Source organism: Ostrinia furnacalis, unplaced genomic scaffold (genome assembly GCF_004193835.3).
Source record: "Ostrinia furnacalis isolate ACB-3 unplaced genomic scaffold, ASM419383v2 OfSCF3663, whole genome shotgun sequence".
Classification (NCBI taxonomy): Eukaryota; Metazoa; Arthropoda; class Insecta; order Lepidoptera; family Crambidae; genus Ostrinia; species Ostrinia furnacalis.
Genome location: NW_021133902.1, coordinates 31,278 through 53,465, shown reverse-complemented (window position 1 = coordinate 53,465; position 22,188 = coordinate 31,278). Strand labels below are relative to the sequence as shown.

The following is a 22,188-nucleotide window of genomic DNA, read 5'->3' as shown; positions in this document are numbered from 1 at the left end:
ATCGATCACTTGCGCATCGGCCAGTCGCCGACGCCGATACATCTCGTTTATTGGAGCCGACGTCGCGACAATAAACTTAATTGGACTATATTAATGACGGCTCGTTAATAATAAAATAATAAAGATGACGTATGGCGTCCGGGCGTCGCAATTAGTGCGCTGCAGGGCTCTAACAAGGCCGCCCACGCGCGACCCCTAGAGCCGAATTACCGCGCGGACCCACAATAAATTGCACTAAACGATTACTATCATTAATGTATCTCCTTTCACGGCACGTATTGACTAATTTACTACCTATTTTATAGAACGAATTAACCCCGCTCGACTCCTACCCACTTCGGGTGGAGCGATAAAAATGGTAATTGAATAATAACTGCTAACTCGAAGTCCGATACGTTAACGCGAAACTTTGAAAGTTAATCAATTCACTGCGGTTTTCCTTAAAATTCTTGGAACGTATGCATAGGTGCGGTAAGTTTCTTCGGGATAAAAAATGCCGGCGGTCTACCCGCAACAATCCAAGAATCTCCGTGTTTTTCCGCGGAATGCCGCATGAAGGCGACGCTGAGGCGTGCGTTTACTGGCGTGTTTTGTCCATTTCAGGACGTGCATGTTGTTAATGCTATAATTATGGAGCGGGCGCGCGTCTTTCTAATGGCCGGATCGATTATATCGATTCACAGAGCTGCTGCGCCGCGGCAGCGCCTGCGACTCTACGCGTTTATGGTTTCTCGCAATTTTACAAGAGACGAACATTAACGCTTTTACGGCCATAAAAACAAAAACGAACCGTATGCTACTGCTTCATCTATACGTACCTGAAAGCTAAAACAATAAAAGGGGAGTTAATAACGTGGGACTGTACATAAATATCCGGGTGAAGGCGCTTCGTATTATTTTCGTTTTATTACAGTCGAGCCGAGAATTTGATAGAGACTTGGCTACCGAACTGACCCGGCAGTATAATTTCGCCGACACAGCCGGTCGGCTGCCGCCAACGTATTAAGGCGCCGAAATGAAAAGAAACCGGGAAACGGATGAAAAGTAATTTATTTTGTCGTAAGACTGACTGGGTGCACGTTAGTACTGCGGCAAACGCGAAACACCAAGCGTTAACGCTTCGTAGCTCGTCACTTGCACCACACTAAGTTAAAATTAATTTTCTAATTTCACCGCAAAATTACTCCTAAACACTGGGATCTAATTGGAATCTGTAATGGCCTTTTGTTCCGAAAATCCTTTCTTAGCGCGCAAACTCATTTCCGAGTTGCGGGTGCCGTGTGGAGAGCCGCTAGCCTGCTGTACACGTAACTTAGACTCGCCAGCGCTTACGATTTATTATTAACACGGGTACTTTAGTTCGCCGTTGATTAACCCAACTTCACTCACACGATATGAAGTTGTAATTAATAATGACTTTCTAACGAACGCTGTTTCCATAATAAGATTATTATGTTCGTCCTTTTACTGCTGCGTGTACGCATCGTGTAGATTTTTAGTTTTGTCTTTTTTAATCAATTGGATAAGATTTAATTAATCTCTTGTTGTTAATGATATGATAACATATGATTTTGGTTTACGTCGTTACGTCAAAACATTATTCAAAGGAGGAATTGATTGAATGACAAAGATAGGTAGGTAGGTAGAGCATTTTTTTTTTGGTTCAGCATTAGACGTCAATGCCTATTACTCGTACAAACTTTAAGCTTAACCCCTGACCTGACCTGAACCAAGTAAAAAAAATGTATTTTGTGAAACAATAATCAATATTTGCCTATTATCTGCTTTGCTCTGACTGCGCCGAGTATGTAAACACCAATGAGGATTGACGTCAAACCCCAGAATACTAGTGCCGTCAAACAGAGATGTATGTGTGCGGTGTGCGTACGCAGGTTACATTCCTGTGATTCAATTAAATGCTAGGTTATTGTAATGAGCCCGCATGCGGCCGCCCGCGATCGTTCCGTGCAATTTACAAACGTTCATTGCATTTCGCAATTAACTCGCCCTCCACATATGCTAACACAACGTGTCTGCATTGACTATTCATCATTCGGCTTACTATTTGCATGACTATATCGGTTTTATTAATAAATGAATAGATAACCGCCTTTATTAATAAAATTAACAACGCGCCTGAACGCGATCGACATAATTGCTTTTCTTTACAAGTTTTAATGAGCTCATTTAACCACGTTATAAAACAAATAAAATAATTTTGAGATGTATTATTTTGAGTTGAACATATTTTTGTTTTAATAGGTTGAGAGAAAATATCATTAGTGTTTTATTAATTATGCTGACGAAAATGTTAACTTATTTGAATTATTTTTGTCACGCGGCTACGTTATTTAGATGTCTAGAATAACATGCGAGCGTTGTTTTAATTAGGTAATTTAAATGTTTTCCTCGAGGTATAAGTTAGTTATGTGAGGCAAACTATTTACAAATTTGTTACGAAAATAAAATATCATACGGCACAATCTAAAGTGCTATACCTACTAATGGATTTGTATAATGATTGCGGTTGCAGCCGTTCTAAATGCTCATACAATTTATTTAGTTTTAGTAGTCGGCCACTCATTAAACAATGGAGTTGATTGCGTTGTTGCGATATCCATTATACGGGCAGTAATTAGATTTAACCAAATGCGGGCTTCGCATTAATAGCGAATGTAAAAACTTAACGAGCAGGATGTTCGCCCTGAATAACCCACATAGCTTGTTTACGAAACGAAAACATCACCATAATTATACACATTCTGTGCAACGAAACACCAGTCACGGATTTAGGTAGGTAGTGCGGTTGCACGGTGCGCTGCGTCGACATGAGTTGTGACAAAATCTCAGATCATAGAAAGAGAATAGATATGAAGTCGCGCGTAACTACAACGAGAACCAGTGTCCCCACATTTCCCCCACCACAGCTCCCACACACACATTCAACTGTGTAAAAGATGACGTTTGTTATTTCAGAAATGGAAGAGAACTTATGTCACATCATTTTTTTCTTAAATTGTACAGAAATATAGTTATTTTTCTAAAACAAAAGACGCCTTAGTTACCCTTTATAACATACATAATTAAAATAAAATACCAGTGAAAGTTCCGTCAAAATAGTTTCAGTCGTTTCGGAGATTATTCGCCATAAACATACAGGCTGAAATTTATCAAATCATTTTTGTTATTAGTGCCGTACTTATGCACTTTCTGTTCAAAATACTATTTTAACATTACAGACACTTAAATTTATTAATTAAAATGTATAGATCAGTAACACTTGATAATTAAAAATCGGTAGCCTGTAATTTGCGAGTGGCTGATTAAAATTCCGTCTGACCGATGGCAGTGGGCCCCAGACACAGGCCCACCTAAACCACCATCGTTAACGGCCCGTTATTAAAAAAGTACGAGACTTTGTCATCAGAGAAGTTAGTTTTTTTTAATTAAAATTATGAAATTGATATTGCCTTTGCTCGCCTCCCAACTCAACCTTGTGAAAGTTTAAATTAATTTTTGAATTAAGCCTAATGGCACTGGTAAACGATTTCTAAGGAAAGAGTTTTCAGCAATCAAAATTTCAATTATTTGATGCTAAAACCCCGTATTAATTGCTTTCGATGTGAACCAGCGTTGTTTGTTCAATTAACGATTTATCAACAAAATTATCAAGTTATAAAGATATTAATTGAACTAACGACATTAGGTATGTTTGTTATTTTAGTAATATTTCATGTATAATTAGGAAAGCTGGTTAGCTAATCACGCAAATAGAGCGAATGGATTTTAATATCATCCGACATAAAAATACATTGCTTTAAAAGGTAATAAATAAATAATAAATTATACCAATTAATCAACTAATTACATAGCACTTAACTAATACGAATATTAATATTTTCGTATTTAATATTTATTTACTAAACGTTTTTGATTCCGTGTAGGTGAGTACGAATTCTCATGCACACATGCATTGCGATTCCCCTAGTGGGATTCAAACCTGCAATATTGGTGTGCGCGAACATCAGCCACCAAGCCACAGAATTAGATACGTTTTACTTAGGACTAATTATTTATTTAATTATTAAAAGTAATTAACGAATTAGCGTTTGCGTGCTATTCTGATAAAAATAAAAAAAACCATCAATCTTTAAGAATAACCGGACATAGAATATTAGTTAAAAGATATAATTTTTAGTTATAAATCAAACATCCTTCTGTATTTTAAGCAATTCGTACTTTACATATCATAAAGTGTACCACTATTACATTCAAGTTAGTGTTCGAAATTATTTGGCAAAACGTCGAGTGTTCACTCAGCCTTATGGGAGATTGGTGTGTGTTTCTTATATTTTAATCAGAGTATTGCTTGTTTGTATTCGGCGCTCGGCCCGCCGTCCAATACCCATTTACGATCGCGACTCGACTAGTGCTGTTCTTCTCGCGATAAATTCTTATCGATAGCGTTTCCACATTGTGAGAAAACGGCTTAATGTTTTCTTTACTATTCAGTACAGCTTTATCACGGAATAAAAATACTATTATACATTTAAACGTTTAAGCGGAGAAAGTTCATTGAATGAAATGTAAACAGATAGGTAACATGTATTTTTAACAGTTTTCCAGAAACTATCAAGTTGTCAAGATTGAAATAAATTCTTATTAAGTAGAGCTTTTTTGAAAGACAGAGATTCAAAAAAGTATAGAGTATTTGTTTAGTTAAAAGCAATAGCTTGTTTGTTAAATGAAATGTTTTATTGAAAAAGTTATCAAGAATAATTGAGTCTCTCATTTTATCGCCGGCCCGTAATAATACATCGTATCCCCAAACGACAATCAAACGTGTACAAAGTCGAGACAATCTACGTCATAAATTATTTTCTGAGAGAAAAGCTCGGGGCGAAACTTAAGCCTGACATAAGTGGGCAATAAACTTCAGCCAATTTGTAGATTCGCATCTGGAGGCTCTTATTAAAGCCCGAAAGTTAGTCCTTTTCATCCATCACTCGTAATACGTGTGTGAGTTATTGTATGAAAAATTGAAGAATAAATTGAGTCGCTGCAGCAGCGGCGAGACATAAATCCCAACTGAGCCCTCAATATTGTTTTAAAGGGGAAGTGGCCATAAATTTTATCAGGGCGGCCCAGAGCCGCCGCGGGCGCCGCCTCGCCACGCTACGGCGCTCCAAGTCGCGCCGCACCGCAGCCGCGTCGCACCGCACCCGCACTGCTCCGCAATTTTCCGCCGCTGCATTCGATGCTCATGCGAATTTGTTGTGTTATTTCTGGTGAAATTGAAATCTTTCTCGTGGAATGCAAGCATCATGAAACGGCAATATCGACTCAAAATAAGCTGTCGGATCGACCAGTTTTCTTAGAACGCAAACGCTAAATATTCTTCTAGTAATTCAACGCGATCAAAAGCTAATGAATATTTATTTAGTTTGTGGTTAATTTGAATCGTAACTGTAATTATTAAACGTTCATTAGACCGCGCTTCAAATTGGTCTAAAACAAGATTCTTGTTGTTTAGTGTTAGTTTATTATTTGTAAACAAGTTTAAGTATCATTAAAATGAGTTTTATTGAAAAATATTGTCAAGTAATTTAAATAAATTTATTATGAACATCGATATTAAAACAGTGGGATTTATAATAAACATTAAAATTCAAGCTCTACATTTATTGAACGTAGTAGATATTTTATCCCGCCATCGTTAATTCGCACTGTTAAGTCAGTGCCGCACGCCGAAGGACATTCGATTTTCCATCACGTCGCATAGCCTAATAGCTGTAACAACGTAAAATACGATTTTGATTACGATAAAGGCTTATGAAGTGTCGCGTAGACGAAGTGCGGTGCGGTACACGTATCTCTACTTACAGCAATAAACTTGATTTTCCGTCGTCTGGCTTTTAGATTGTGAATTTAGATTTAACACAAGTAAAACACTATCCGTAGAATGTTTTGTTCAGTAATAAATCTCAGCGGATATGTAAGACGGTGTCACTAACTATTCGTATTCCTCAACCGCAAAAATAAATATTGGAGGTCGTAAAATATGACCCCGTTACGTTACAAGATTACAACTGGAGAACAACATAGTAAAAAATGTACGCTAGGACAATATTGTGAGGCACAATAAAAAATCGCTTATTTTTATCAATACGATCTGGGTGTCGGACATTTCGCATAAATGTGATATTGCAATATCGTTCGTCCCCTTTTTAATATCGCGACGGACGCTGCCGGGCGGTTTATGGCACAACCCTTGCCGCGTTTTATTCGCGACCTGTTTGTCCTAATATTATGAAAAATTGACGTCAGCAAAACGAAAACGTTGCCTTGCTTACATATTCTCTTTTTTATGTAATTGCATTGTTCCACCGACTTGCGTAAAATGTACAGTTTCTGTAAACATGTTGTCGCTTATTGAACTCGCTAAACTGTCAGATATAAGACCTTGTGACACAATTTGTCAATTGTTAAAATGAGAAGGTTATGTAGTCGTTATGATTCTGCAAATTGTCCCACTGTGTAGAAATATACGCAGCTAAGTTACATCAAAATGATCCCAAAGCTCCTATCGTTCCTAAAAATCCTGCGAAAGAGCTTTATGGCTGCTTTCACATAGGGCGTCAGAAGCGCCACAGCAGCACGACGGCAGAGGATGCCTAATGCCTATACCTTCACATTATAAAAACGCCGCTGCCGCGCTATCAAATTACCCCTAAATATAAAAGCGCATTAAAATATTATTATCCTAACATTACAAGGAGTCAGAATTGGAAACAGATGCTTCAAACTTATCTGGTAATTCCTTTACTGACCAGTTACTGACATTATCTCGTATCAACGGTCTGGTGGCATGCTCACTGTGGCATGATGTGACGTAACGAAACAATACCCTTCAGCGAGAGTGCGCTGATAAAGAGATTAAGCGGTTACTTACTGCTGGCGTTGTCGGGCTTATGCATGGCCGGTGGATCTCGGATCATGGTGGTGTCGTCACTCGCGCTCGCGCATCACACAGCTGTATTATCTGGAACAATCAATAAAAACATTAATGGTGTTACCTCAAACCTACTAAATAATAAAAAAATAATTTAAAAGAACAATCCTAACAAGGTTTTTATAACGACGCTCATAATATTTAGTGCACTTCCTAAACAAACATAAAACGCTGCCCTGTACTAGTTTTGCATTTTTAGCAATTTCCATTGTTAAAGAATCCTAGCTGGAAGCAATAGAGGGAGAGCGGACATGAGCAGCGCCGTACGCGTTTCGTAGCGAAACCTCATTAGAATAAACGATATCCTCTCCTTACGTCCACTCCGCGCGAGACCTTATTACTCCGACAAACTGCCGTCAAACGGCGGGCCCCGCCGCCGATACAAGCTCAAACAACCCTTCCTACAAATACAATAAAGCTCTTTTCCCAACCTCTACATCACTTCCACACAAGACCCTCCAACATTCAACCCTACTACACAATATCAAAGTCTACTTTCAGAAAGCAAAAGGATAACAAACTCGCTATCAGACGGCATCCCTTGAAGGTTGAGACGTCCATGCAAAGCTGTAAATTGAAACTTGAGGGAGGTAGGTATTAATAACTCTTTAGGAGTAGGTTTCGCATGTGTTTTAAATTGACGTCAATTAAAATGTCTACCTACACTTTATTTCCATTGTTTTGCATCGGCTTTTTTGTGGATCTTTTGTTTTGTTTGAGTAAGAACATAATAATAAATTGAAAAAGTGTCCAAATCCAAGTCCAATAAGCTTTTTCCTTTTTATGCTTCACATCATTCAAACTTCAAAATGTAAAAAGTAGGTAATATAGAAAATAGTTCCAAAATCCCAAGCAACAATATACCAATTTCCTTAACTTAGGCTGGGTTGCACCATCTTACATTAACTTTGACAAACGTCGAAAACCTGTCGAACTTCATACAAAAAACACCCGTTAACGTTATAGTTACGGTCAAAGTTATGTGGTGCAACTCAGCCTTAGACTTTGAAGTCTACACAGAAACGCAACATGCTAGACATGTACCTACCCGGACGTGTCGTATTTTGACGATACTCCGCCAATCTAGTCAGCGTGTTTTATTTAGGTGTCCATGAAATAAAGTCTTCGAAATATAGCCGTGCTCGCGACAACTATTAAAATAAATTGGAACACGCAGTGAGCCACAGAATCTCTAATAGGCAGGTCCTTACATGGCTCGATCGCTCGTGCAGCCTGACACTCTGCGCCTATTAGCGACGAGTCAAGACATTCACACCCCTGTGTTAACGACGTAATGGAACCATTTGTATACTGTTTTCGAGTGTTTCAATGTCTGCTGTATAATGAGGTTATTTGATTTTTTCTTATTCGTGTATTGTAAAGGCCAAAAACGGCATGTCTAACACAAACTGAGTTGTATCTTGTGCTAGTTTGCAGAATATTATTTGTTTGTGAAAAAAATTTTTACTGCTCTTCATAAAAAAAAATCTCCTACTTGAAATACTGACTTTACAAAATAATGCAGATTGCAATAATATCCAATGCATCTACTGAAATGGACAAACATCTAAACGTAAACTGTGTGATTTATAAGTGACAACCCTAAAATCTCGGGTATCTATCATTCACTGCAAAACTCATAAAAGTGTAAGCACCGAAAGAGCGCAAACAAACAAATCAACACCGCACAACAAAGTTTAGAGTTCAACATAATTTAATGTAACTCGAATGCACTTCGTTAGCGCGAAACGACCACCGAAGGAGTGTAAACTCATAAATAAAGTAAACGAACTATCAAAGGTCGGAAGCGGTCTATTTATTATCCGGGCCTAGTCGCGTATAACAATCCATCTCTGGGTTATTTGGCGCGATTTATCGTCCGGCCAGCGGCGCCAGCGCAGCTTCTGTATCTCCTGGTTTACATACAGGCTGTGCAAGGAAACGAAGTTAAGATCTTCAACGACTTTTGCTACTGTATACTTCATTAGTAAATCAATTCTGGTATTCATACCAATTAACTTATCTCTACTGATACTTTTGATATAGGTCACAAAGTACGAGTAGAGTTTCTTGGTTGCTGGTGTCTGATGGCGTAATATTGAGCTCTATTTTCTGGAACATCCTATATATTACACGAGCCACTAATGATCCGCTCTGCAGTACACCCGCTCGAAATTGAGGCCATGGGAAAGACATAACTATCTACTTTGGCTAAATATAAAAACAGCAATAGGATATGCAAATGATATTAAAAGGTTAACGAGACATGTAAATGGGTTATGTTGGTGGCATGTCACGTTTTCTAATGACCATTTAGATAAATGTTCATTTAATCATTCGTTGAATTATAATGACAAAGAATAGAAATGAACAGGTGATAAATAACTTTTAAATGATTGTTGAAGTTTTCCGCCTGAAGCCAATTTAATACAATGGACTATAAAGGCAAAAGCATTATAGCCTGACTGATACATTAAAATATGGAAGGTGACATCGATTCATAAAACATTTAGCTGGGATGTTATTCGGTGGAAATAAAAATACATATAAAATAAAAGCGAAATATGCCATCAAATTCAAGCGGAATGAAAAAATTTTTATAACCGCATCGAAATTCCCATCAGCACCTGTTACAAAGGCAGCTATCAAATTACCCGCGACACATCCGCGGCGGAGCGAGCGCGCCTCCATCCATAAATACGGTATTCGTTATGCATTTCTCATATTCATGAATCCGTTTTATTGGCCCCAATAAAATATGAACATCTCAGAATGGATATGAGAGAGCGGGCAAATCTAATATGGATTGCGCGGGATTCGGTCCGATAGGGGGCGGGCGCCCAGCTGCGGCCCGCGGCCCGCGGCCATCCGCCGATCTCTTATCTAAATAAAAATTTTACATTATCAGTCAAATTATGACGAAAAAGGGTTCAATCGCGCAATAAAAAACATTGCGCAAAAACAAAAGTCACTAGGTATCGTCTGGTAAGTTTAATCCGTCTCAGATTACATCTCTCTCGGATGTGTATCTATTACACTGTCCTGGGAAAGATTGAGATCATGCTTTTTACATTTGACCAGCTTAAGTGTAAAAAGTACCTATAGAATAGTTATTTAAATAATGGTGTTTAGATTACCAACAATTGGATCAATTCAATAATAAGTTTGTTTACAATAAAATTATTAGGTGTGTTATAAAATATCTCACACGAAAAATCACTTCAGACTGGAATCCCCCGAGACTATTTTTCAAATGTGAAGGTACCTATGTCGTCTTGTGTCAGCTCCCCTCGTGTAACAACAATTTAAAGGGCTCTACTACCACTAAACCAGCCACAGAAAAGGACAGCTCCTTCTTTTCTTGGACGTGTCAAAAATTCAACAGAGTGCCCGGGATAAGTGGAATGGATGGCAGCGTCTCAGGATCGGATAAAATATTCTATGTCAAATCGTACGTCACTGGCTCTCGACTTTCTCGCCGAGAGTGCTTCACGGAAGTCTCTTATTTATTCGGCTTTACGTCAACCATAACACGCTCCTTTGTGCCCTTTTCGATTTACAGGCACCTATTACGATGCTTTATAACATGAGAAAGTTTGCACCAGAATTAATGTTGTTCAGTCATTAAGCCCGCCGCAGGCAGTAGACAAATGGACGCATCGAACCTGCGCTAACCTCGCGTAATTAAATTTCTAATAATCAGGTTACCATGTCCACAAATACGCGTACATAGTACAGAGTTTACCAATCCGAACGCATTAAAACTAACTCGCGAGAAGAGAAATCCATTAAAGTCATTTCCAGTAATTTGGGGTATGCGGCGGAAAGCCATTTGGGCATTATTGAGGTGGGGCGGGTAGTGTCGAGTGGCGACTATCAGTACCTATCTCCATTATGTCTGTGTTATCGCAGCGATCAATTAAGCGGTATTACGTTAAAATTCACCCCAATAATGAATTACGAGCTTCTGATGGACTAAGTAAGGTAGAAACTTGTGGACATGCCCCGCGTAGAAAATATTTCAGTGAATTTCTACATTTCTGCTTTTGACAAGATTTATGATGTGAATGATGACTGTAAAACCAATTTAGTAAAGCGCAACAATTTGATCCATTAATGTAATCTGTTAGTGACTCCCTTCTGACTCCACACTGATCGAATTCATTATTCACCGGCAGAGAGCAATTAAAGCTCCACTAATCAATCTAAAACTTCAGGCAGAGCTGAACTCTAATCAAGAAAACTCCTATTCCGTGAAAGCTTTCCGAACAAAATTTAACTTAATTAAAAATGTAAATTAAATTCCTAGGCGCTTCCACAAGCATCACGTCGGCCCGCAGCGCCGAGCACTCGGGGCTTTTGATTGCAGCTAAAAGGTTTGGGATTAGTGCGCGAAAGAGCTTTCAGTGCATTTGTAGAGCTTTTAAGTGGGAAGCTTTCGCTTAAGACACTTACATACAATGTAAATTTTATGTGCCATCACCTTGAAAGTGTTTCATGGCATCATTAATGGAACAAATGCTACGGTTCCTTGCTCCGTAGCACTATCCAGTAAATCCGCAATCGTAATGTTTTGAAGAATGACTTTTGTCGGCTGGTGTTTGTTTCGAGGAGGGAATATTTGTGCGGACGAGCAGCGGTCACCGAAGGGGTTGTGGGTGGCGGGCGGCCCTGACCAAGGAAGTTCGGTGTCCGGAAATAAACCGCCCGTAAAATTGACAATTCCGAGGGAGCTGGCTCCTGGGCTCGACAATTTTGAACCGTGCGGCCGCATCCGATCGCCGGACGCTGTGTTTAAAAACCGTCCCACGTCAACACAACATTTTGATCTCCGCGCTTTTTTAACCAGATACACAATCCAATATAAAACTACGCAGAAATAAACAGTGCAATGTATCTACATGGGAACGGCCCAGTCCTCTATTGCATGTCAGCAAAACGTGCATTGCCATCTGGGTGAGCGCCAAAACAATCACTGTTATTCACTACTTAACCCCGCGATGCAGTAAGTACATTAGATTGTTTCGCTTCGTGATTGCATTTAAAATCGATGTTTTGGTGCCTAAAAATAAACGAATGGGTTCCAAATTGACATGGCGAACTCGTTTACGGAGCCATGCAAAAGAAAATTGGGTCAGATATATCGCGAGCCGCATACGCAGATAACACACGCATCGCCCATCCAATCACAAGGAGCACCGAGCAGAAAGCTTATTATCGGGACGCGTTCTTGCGTCACCCGGGTAATGAGGAGCGGCCTGGGCGCTCGGACGGCCCGGACGCCGGACGGGCCCGTCCCAACTGCACACGTGCACCGCTTAACGCTCGAACCCTCACGCTTTTTGAACTGAGATCATCGCGACACTCATCCGTGAAATTGATTCTCGAGAAAAGAAAAGACTAAAAGATAAATAAAAAGGAAATAGGAAAACACAAGCTAAGATTTGGCGTGAAATTGTTTTTCAGCGCCACCCACCGACGACGCGGCTCCGGCGCGCGGCCCGGCTCGGGAATTTCCCAATTACTGACTATGAATGTATCCACTTACATGTAATGCATACTTTAATTTGTGTTTATTGAAATTCTGTAATTATTTTTCGTCGTTATTATCATTCATTTTGATTTATAATTGCCCTATCGTTAATTTTTAATTATCCACATCAATTAGAAACGTCTATCAAGAATATAATAAGCACTTAAATTATGATGGCATACTTCACTACCTAAAGTTTAATAACTGTGATTAAATTTGTTTTTTAAAATAATATACAGCTCAAAAATACGTTTCTCATTTGTAAGCCATTACGTTAAAAACAAACGACGAAAATAAGCCCCAATTTTCGTAAGTAGGGTAATAACATTTTGACAGAATAATAAAAATTGCTATTAAGCAATCTAGTATACGATAATAACTGTCTAACGTCGTCTAAGACGTGGGGATCGGTCGAATTGGGATCTTAAAACACTGTGACATCTCATCCACTACGTGATCCATTTGCCGAAGTAAGAAGCAATCTCATTCAATACCAGCGCCCGCCACCCCCGCCAGGGCTGCCTCCGCTAACAATGCGATACTTTGTGCGCGCGTATCACGGAACGCAATAAAACTTTACATTCCTCTTTAACTACTTTCCAGCAGTTATCAGCGTGATACGAAATGGGGCATAAATATTGAATTGTTTGTTATTTCACCTGAAGTGCCGCGTTTGCAATCGAGTTTCCAGTGAAAAGTGCTTTGTTAAAACGTCATTATTGCGCAATTGTAAAATGTATCACGTTTTATTACTTTAGCTATAATTGTAGCTTGTACTATTTGTATTTTATGATCATGATTTATTAATGTAGGTACCGTATCATTGGTGAGTTATATGTAACAAAAGAAAACAAAGGATAGACAGTTCTTTTGTTATCAATCCAAGTACAATGGATCGCGAAAGAAAGACAGTGTGGGATGAATAATATCCTATTTAGGTTTTATCTTGAGTGAATAACACACGTCCGGCAGAAGGACATTTACCTAGAGCCTTCTTATGAAACAAAAGAGATCACAACATAATACACTTCACCCTTTGTGATCTGATTTATCCCGTAGTCAAAATGTGATCAGTGACAACCCTAACAAAGAAGCGAGTATCGCTTTCCCCGATTGTATTAGATTCAGCTGCCCTTTTCATCTACATGTCGTTCTCTCCTTACCTCTCGAGAGGGTCGCAACTAGTGGATATGCCACACTCTTGCGATTAATCTAATTTTAATATTAATTTTATCTAAGTTTGTACTTAATGTACATATACAAAAGCTTATTCTTTTAGACCTTTCACAAAATAGTGCGCACATTTTGACGAGTAAACTAATATACCATTCTATAAATACATAAAATAAACAATGCAATTTGCTAAATCGATCAAATCCCGATCCCGAATTTGATCAAATCCCGATCCCTCATATCCTGTACAAAAACAAAGTTAATCTAAAAACTCATCTATATTTTGTCGAAAAACTATGAATATGATTATCCACACCATTCTAAAGGTTATCATCCAATAAACCTGGTAGGTACCAAAGGTATCAAATCTTTTTCGTCCGTAGTGAAATTGAATATTTATCCGGGTAGTATCTCTATTCCGGAACAATTTTTATGTAGGGGGAATACAATCTCAAGATATTTGGGAGGGCCACTCCACGAGGATATTGGCAAATACCTTGCCTACATTACCTTTATTGCTTCGCGACTTGCGTGCCCGGTTTGATCGTATCTACGATTATTTGCGTATTATTCAATGTCCCCAAATGTAATCTGACTTGTACCTACTCTAATTCGTTATTCATGAACCCGATAACAAAGACTTACGTTGAGCAACCTTTGCGTATACGAACCGTTTGATTCATCGGTAATCATATTAAAATGTCGCGCGGCGTACATAAACGTTTTAAAAAGTTGCTTGATTTTGTTTTTATTGCTCAACTATTTACATAATACACGGTTAGCTTAACAAATTTACATTATTTTGCAATGCAATGTGTATTTTAAAGGCAATCAAGAATATATTAGTGGAAAATCCATCTTATAAAAAAGCGATAAGGTTCATGATTCAGTTTTTTGTAAAACATTGTAATGTAGATCACGCATTAGTTGTTTTATTTATATTGCTCGTTCATAACATTAAATAGCCATTCATTGTACGCGTGTAACTAAGCTGCTGGGTATTAAGTGCGCTTATAATTGTAATAGGAAATTGGCATTGATATATGCAAGGACGTAATTGCAGTCACGAGTGGTAAAATGTGCAGAAAGTGGGGTCGTAGGGTCGCCCACTGCCGCCCGCGCCGCGCAAACCTGTCCGCAGGCCGTGATCGCCGCAAATAACCCCCCGGTAATTACATTGAGTAATTTCATAAATAAATTTGGAATACATTATACCAAGGTTTTAAATCTTTCGAATGCGAAATGTGCGTCGTGCCACCTACTTCACCCGCGCGACATTTTACGCCTCAAGTAAGCTGCAAATTGCGCACAAATTAACCAGACAATAAGCGCAATTTACTGCACAAAACCCGCCGCCGTGTAAAGCCGCGTTCATAATTGATTGGACATAATAGTGTATGGCTCGCCACGAATTACCTGCAACCAAAGATTGCTTTACAATCCGCTCCTCCCATATCGCGTTATTTAAATATCTGCATTATAAAGTAAGGAGATACGATTCGTATTTCCATCGCTAATGCCATCAAATTTTCCACAATACGTTAACGGAGTTAATTTATGATAATTACATTGCTATATTTGGAGAACGTGGAGTGTTTGGAGACTAATTATTGCAGCAGAGTCTGCCACCTGCGCCTTCTTGATGTAAAGCCATTTTTCTCGTTTACGTAATATTATTGAGTGTTTTGCTTATGTAGCCGTACCATATGATCTCATGCTAAATTAACACTTGCTCATTCATATTGCTGTGTAATAAAAAGCAAAAAATGTACAAAAAAGCAGTTGTAGATTTAAATCGCTATTTAATTGCTGAACTAGCCCGTACAGGCCTAATAGTTTATCCTGACCCCCTACGGTCCGCGTAATATATTGTTACGCGTTTCAACCAATAGATCTAACAAAATGTCAGCATTACTCAGTCAGCCGTAATTACAACTAGGTGAAGTGGGTGAACACGATCTCTGCAACGTAATTAATCACATAACATACCCACTAATGGCCGCCATAATGAATCACGAATAAATCAATGTATGTAAAAGCACTCCCATATTCCTACTCACAACACATTGTCTGTATTGTTATATCAATACGCCTCTACATTCAATGCCAAAGAAAAGCTGTTAGATCTGACTTTCATATTTTTTGCGGACAATACAAGCTTCTGTTTTCTTTTCAAATATTGATGATGGTATATTAGCAAATCAATTTTTAAAATACACTTTAATGGTGAATAGTCGTTATTTATTAGGCGCCTCTTTTGTGTCTTAAGAACAACTTAAGTTATGCAATTTCCTTTCTTTTATTGCATGAATATTATTACAGCTATTTCCTATTTATCAATCTAATGCTTAATCTTTCATATCTGATCAGATAAAAAAGTGTGAAAAATACATAGAAAACGGAATTCCAACGAATTTTAAAACAACAAACGTTAATTGGGTTCTTGTAAGCTTTCACAAGAATTGGCGACAGACACCATTTGAAGCATGCTGGCCGTAATTGTCATACTTGTCTCACGTAGATCCCGCGATAATGTTGCTTAATTAATGATCAGCTAGTAATGTACCCGCGAGCTCTAGCGTACTCGAGTACTAAGTAGATACTTACTAATTATAAGAGTACCAGGTACCATAAGGGTTAATTTCAAACTTTTTACATTGATATTAATAGAACGATAAGTTAAATACTTCGTATAATAAACAGAGGTAAAGTCTCTAATTTAAGACTACTTAGTAGCTTTACCATAGCTTCTAAAAATATAATAACAACGATGATAAACACTAAAGTCTTTGCGTAATTCCTACACTACAATCCAGATGAGGAATCTTTACACTCCATAACTTGTCTCTGTACTCTACCTTTACCAAAGAGTACAAAGAAAACTCTACCATCCCGAAAATTAGAGTCCCTACAACACTACAAATAAGACGCACTGCTGATTACTGCGTTGTTCGCGGACTCGCCTCGCAATAACTTAGCTCCGAAGCTGTAAATAAATGTTCATGATAGTCGTCGGCTAGGTATTTTAATGAGATTTAATAGCCTCGGCCTGTCTGCCACGGACCGCTCAAGCCCGCCCCACAAGTTACATTGTCGGCATTTAAGACCTTAATTGGTTCCGTACATGTTTAATCCGCTTAATGGTTGTTTTTGTCAAGCGCAACACACAATATGAAATCCGGTCCCGACATCGATAACTCTGATTGATGTGAAACTTTATAAACTTGTCACTGAACATTCCTCTCATTAAGTCGATTTAGTGTCGTGGGATTAAAACGGCAATTTATATGTAGATTGCCCATATAGATATTAACGGATATACATTCGTTTGTGATGCAAGTTTGGGCGATGTTTTGAATGACTATCTCACGTTAACTAGTTAGGAAATTCAGAACGCTTTTACTTACAATAAAAAGGTTAGAAAAAGACGTCGTTTGTTCTCACGCTCAAATCGTTTATAAATAGGTACCAGCGGATTATTTCCGATGCGTATCCTCTGGTCCTTACGTAATTTAATAGCTTCATTAGACACGAGGAGTGGGATGCTAATCGTTATTTATAGACAATAAATTGTTATATTCATAGTGGTTGGAGCGGAAGGCGCATAAATTCGACGAGCGAGTGGCGGGTTGACACCTGTGATTGCATTTACAATGCTAATGCTCGCACAATATCGCGTCAGCGGCCGCGCAATCACGCCGCGATCAACACATGCCCAAATATCTAATGGCTCTTTTGTTGCGGCTACGTTCTTATTATGGTAACTGACTTAATTTCACAGTTAAAACAGCATTAGACAGCTTGAACTTCAAGAAAACTATACTTTGTGATAAAAAAATCTATCAAATATTAGTGGTAGGTAATATCCAATTAAGTACTCGTACAAGCTCTAACAAAAAGCTTTGAATAGACTATTGTTTAGATAACAATGTATTTCATATGATTCGCCTATTATTGAACAACTTAATATACGCTGTTGACACAAGCCTGGAAATGATCGATGACAATTTTAAATCCATTATTAAAAAGATAAAACGGGCGGAGTGAGTCGTTACATGCGGAGATAAGCCGGCGGATAAGCGGCCGCAATCCATTATCGACCAGTTAATTGATAATTACTTTCTTCCATTACGTCGAACGAAAAACTCGGTGATTAACAGTGAATCGCTTTAACGAGCACAATGGGCCAGCATTCAATTAAAAGCCCTTGTCGAATGTCGACGACTTCGCAGAAAAGCGGAATCGACGCTGACTCAATCTCGTATACATGGAATAAGGAATTACTCGCGTGCGGAAAGTTTTTAATTAAATATTCACCCGTTTTGTAATTAAGACGCGATTCAATTGAACACAATGGAGTTTCGTGAGGCGCTTTCGAAAGAAATCGGAGACAGCTTTAACGTTTTCAATACTCAGCGAGGCGGAGATCGGACTGAGATACGCGATAATTAAATTTTTTGAATGCGCTTGTGCACAACAATTGTGTACGCTGAATTGAGAGCTAAATTACAGAATCTACAGAGGAATTTACGTTAAAGCACTTTAATTAGTCTCACAGTCGCGTTTATTACGAACGTTGAGTTGCTAAAAATACTTAACATTCGTGTTTATGGCCGAGATACCATTCTTCAAATTTGTTAAAATGTTACGAACATTTCATTTAGTGGCATTAACATTTGAGTATAATTACGTATTTCTATAAATAAGACATCACGTTTTGAACTCAGCAATTTAACTGCGCGTTAAAATATAAAACCACTCACGCGCAGAGTAGACGTACAGGCAGCGGCACATCAGACTCTACATTTTTATTCCTAAATCGCACCTGTTCCAACTGGATAAGATGCCAGCTTGCTTGTCGTCGTGTGTAGTACATACCTACGCTGGTAACGAGTTCGAAAGATTGAGTGAACTGCGAATAAGTGTAGCCGAGCCGCTTTCCCTGCAGCTAATCCGGCCCTGCCGCGGAGCCGCATATGCCACATTTGAGCGTAATTTAAATGCATGCACATTACCCGCACGCCGCTGCCAACAATACCTTAATTCATTATAAACAACTTTATTATATGAACTGCTATTGCTTAACAGTGTACGTCCACAACGAGGTACCTCTCCGCTTACAATTCAAAATTGAATCATAAAATTTTAGAATGTTGAGATTTGAGTAAGTTATTAAGCACAATGACTGTGCTTGATTGCTACCACCTTTGTATACTCGTAAAACTACTTCTTCAATTATAAAATGTGTCGGAAATAATTAGTGAAGCCCATAAATAATAGACAATCAAAGCAAAGTTACTCATAAAAATTCGTCGTTTATTTTATGACAATAAATAAAATAAACGCAATATAGAATTTTTCATCAACTAACTACCTACCCATAGTTTCTTATAACACGAGTTCAAATAAAGTTTCTCTAGTTTCATAAACGTATCAGTTATCTCGTGTAATCCACAACCGCGCCAGCTGTAATCTCGCAGACGTTTAATTTCGTCGTTTTAAATGAATCACCTCTGGCCTCATATCCCGGATCCTTGCTCCGATTGGTTCTCTTATAAATTCCGAAGAAAAGTCATCCGCAGAATTCCAATAGCGGGTGCTGATGTCCAAATTCATGATATATCGAGCTGACCGTTTCGCCGCTGTTTATGAGATATTTCATAACGCGCATAATTCCCTGGCCATTCATCATAGGACCTACATCGACAAAACTTATCGATTAATTTGCTGATACCAGCTTTTTTGACTTATTATCCCTTTACCTCTTGCATTTTATATTACAAAAGGGTTAGAAAAAAGGAACTTTTACAATGAATATAGATTTTTCGTTGCGTGTGACAAACAATTTGTAAAGCACTTCGTGAATACACACTTGTATGCTGTGCAATTTAAAGCCATTAACACTAGTTAGGGAAACATTTTCTTACTCACGTGCTAATGGGCTGTATGTCGCTAATGAGTCAGATTTGGCAAAAAGTATAAAAGGTGCCGCCTTCGGCTTTTCACAGGCACACGAAAATTGTTTAGAAGTAATATGAAGAAGTTGTGTACACAGCCGCTATTGTCCTGCGAATTCGAGCGACCTCAGTCACGAGAGGAGGGTCCGTGAGAAGAAGGAAGCTGCTTGACAGAAGATGACCGGTTTCCTGTTGCCGTACTTATTCTATCCGATTGTTGAGCGATAGAAGTGCACTGGGGAGTTCCCCCTACTGTGGGTGCTCGGGAAGGCCGCGTAATGGATGCATTTACAATCACTTGTAAGTTGTTGATACGTTCAGCGTTCTGTTAATAAAATGCAAAATCATAAAGAATGATGAATATCGCGACTGAAATTAATGCAAAAGATGCAAAGTAGCTGCGACATTCAACGAGTTCCGCGCTATGCAGGCGGCGCGACTCAGGCTCACTTGCTCCATAAACAGCCTTCCGTATTTTTCAATCAGAGAGCTGTCAAAGCGTTCTGACACCCTCATCCCATCGGCTCGCACTCGCCGAGCACCGAAATTGGTTTTCTACATTCAATCCATACAAAGTTTAATGTTATTCGTTCGCGATATCACCGGGATGCTGCCGATGTTTACCGACGCGCCAAATCATATTGGATTTGCAAACTTTTGTTTGCGGACTTTATTTCATTTCACTGTTAGTTCAGGCCGAGAAAATGTAATTTTAGATATTGTCCTCCCGGCTATGTTTTGAATAAATCTCTGTCGTGTTTTCATTCGGTATCAAGATAGGTATTATTAAATGCACGAGGAGCGAAGTGGGGGTAAGTAGGCGAGCAGGCGTCTCGATGAGAGTGGCTTCAGCGGAACGTAATAAGCGTAAGTTACAAATTAACCGCGCCGGATGCCGGAGCAGCGAAATAGTCGCGCAAAGGCTGGAGTGCGCCCGCGAGCGTTTATAAATTGAAGGGCTGGTACCTGCGGCTTAATACACCGCTGTTTCCGGTTCATTTCCGGGCGGCGCGCGCGGCGCCGGATATTGCTTTTAAGGTTGCGCCGCACGCCACCGCTCACAATGCGAGCCATTATCCGCCGCACGCTACGCTACTCGCCTCGCGCCTCGCTCGCGCTATAAGTTCCCGCAGATACGCATCTTCTTTCACACCACCGCTGAATATTTTAACCCCTTTCATATTGTACTTTTTCTTTTTTCTTTGAGACACAAAAGTTTACTTTACCAACTTTTTTAACAGTTTTATTTTTAAGCCCATAATAACCACTTGGCAGAAAAGATAATACGAGTGATGTTATGGTAGCCTATACGAGTACAGTATCAAATGTAAGCAAAATAATACTTTTTTTATGTTACGACCCTAGACTTCTGGCATAAATCGTTAGAAATCTAAATTCGCTCGCTTTTGCATTGAAATGAGAATATTTCCGCAATGAATGCCAAGTTATGAAAAAATCTTCATTTCGTTTAAACGCAAATAAAGAAGTAGGTAATACAAGAGTTGCATCAAGAAAGCGGTTCTGTGCCAATAAAAATATGAGTAACACGATCCCTTGGTGGTGGCCCGGAAATTAAATTTTCCCTTAAGCTAAAATTTAATTAAGGAACATCACGCGAGTGAGGTGCATTGCACAGTGGTCAGCAAAAGCGGACAGTGGGCGCGGGCGTGATCCATGTATAGTTTAGGGGAGAGCTTTTATATTAATTTTACTTTTACTTAAATTATATTTATCGTAATTATTGCAAGTTACAGTAATCCAGAACTATCAGTCCAAAGCACAGAACTCTATTAATTTATAGCAATTAAGCTTAACTTATGAAAGCTTTTAACTTACATTTAACCCTTAACTGGTATCGTAAATTGGACATACGTAACTGGTATCGTGGGGGCCGCGCGGCCCCCATACTATGTTCGCTTCTAGCAAGCATGTTTTACCTATATACTTGAATAAATGCTCATAAATGATATATATCAGGCTTTTTCTATGTAATCATTTAGATTTTATTGTATTGAATCTAATTAAATTAATACTTCAAGAGATTACATAATAGTAACAACTTTTTACGTAATATTTTTTTAACGTTACAAATATCTATGAAACCTACGTTTAGAAAGTTATAACCAAAAATATTATTATTTTAATTAATCCATAATAATGTGAACTTAATAATAAATAACGTTTTAATGTAATGTTAGATAAAAATAATAAGCATTTTATAAAAATAAAAACATAAATATTATGTTGACAAACATTAGCAGGAACTGGTGGATTTTCAGACCACTTGTATTTATTTTTTCATAGTAGCTGGATTGACTAGGTCCTACAACATCTTCATTTTCACTCTCTGAAGAAAAAACTTGAAAATCAGAATCAATATCCTCATTATCGACCGAATATTGGTGATTGGGTCTTCACAATGACCTATAATTTTATTATCACCATATCCTTCTTCTGACATGCTACTAATCACTAATTTGGAATCAAAAACTTCGTTCTAGGTATATTCTATC

At 38.5% G+C, this 22,188-nt stretch overlaps 1 protein-coding gene across 2 annotated transcripts in view; it reads right to left on the bottom strand.

Annotated features, from left to right (window-relative positions):
* The window catches only part of LOC114358083 (LIM domain only protein 3), a 46,524-nt gene that overhangs the window by 7,571 nt on the left and 16,765 nt on the right, over window positions 1-22,188 (bottom strand). The window contains exon 2 of one of the 2 annotated variants that reach the window (XM_028311958.1): window positions 6,953-7,042. In XM_028311958.1, the coding sequence (XP_028167759.1) occupies window positions 6,953-6,998 (46 nt within the window). In that variant the 5' untranslated portion in view covers window positions 6,999-7,042. Of the gene's footprint in view, window positions 1-6,952; window positions 7,084-22,188 lie in introns of those variants that run through there. The other variant, XM_028311957.1, reaches the window with a different exon arrangement.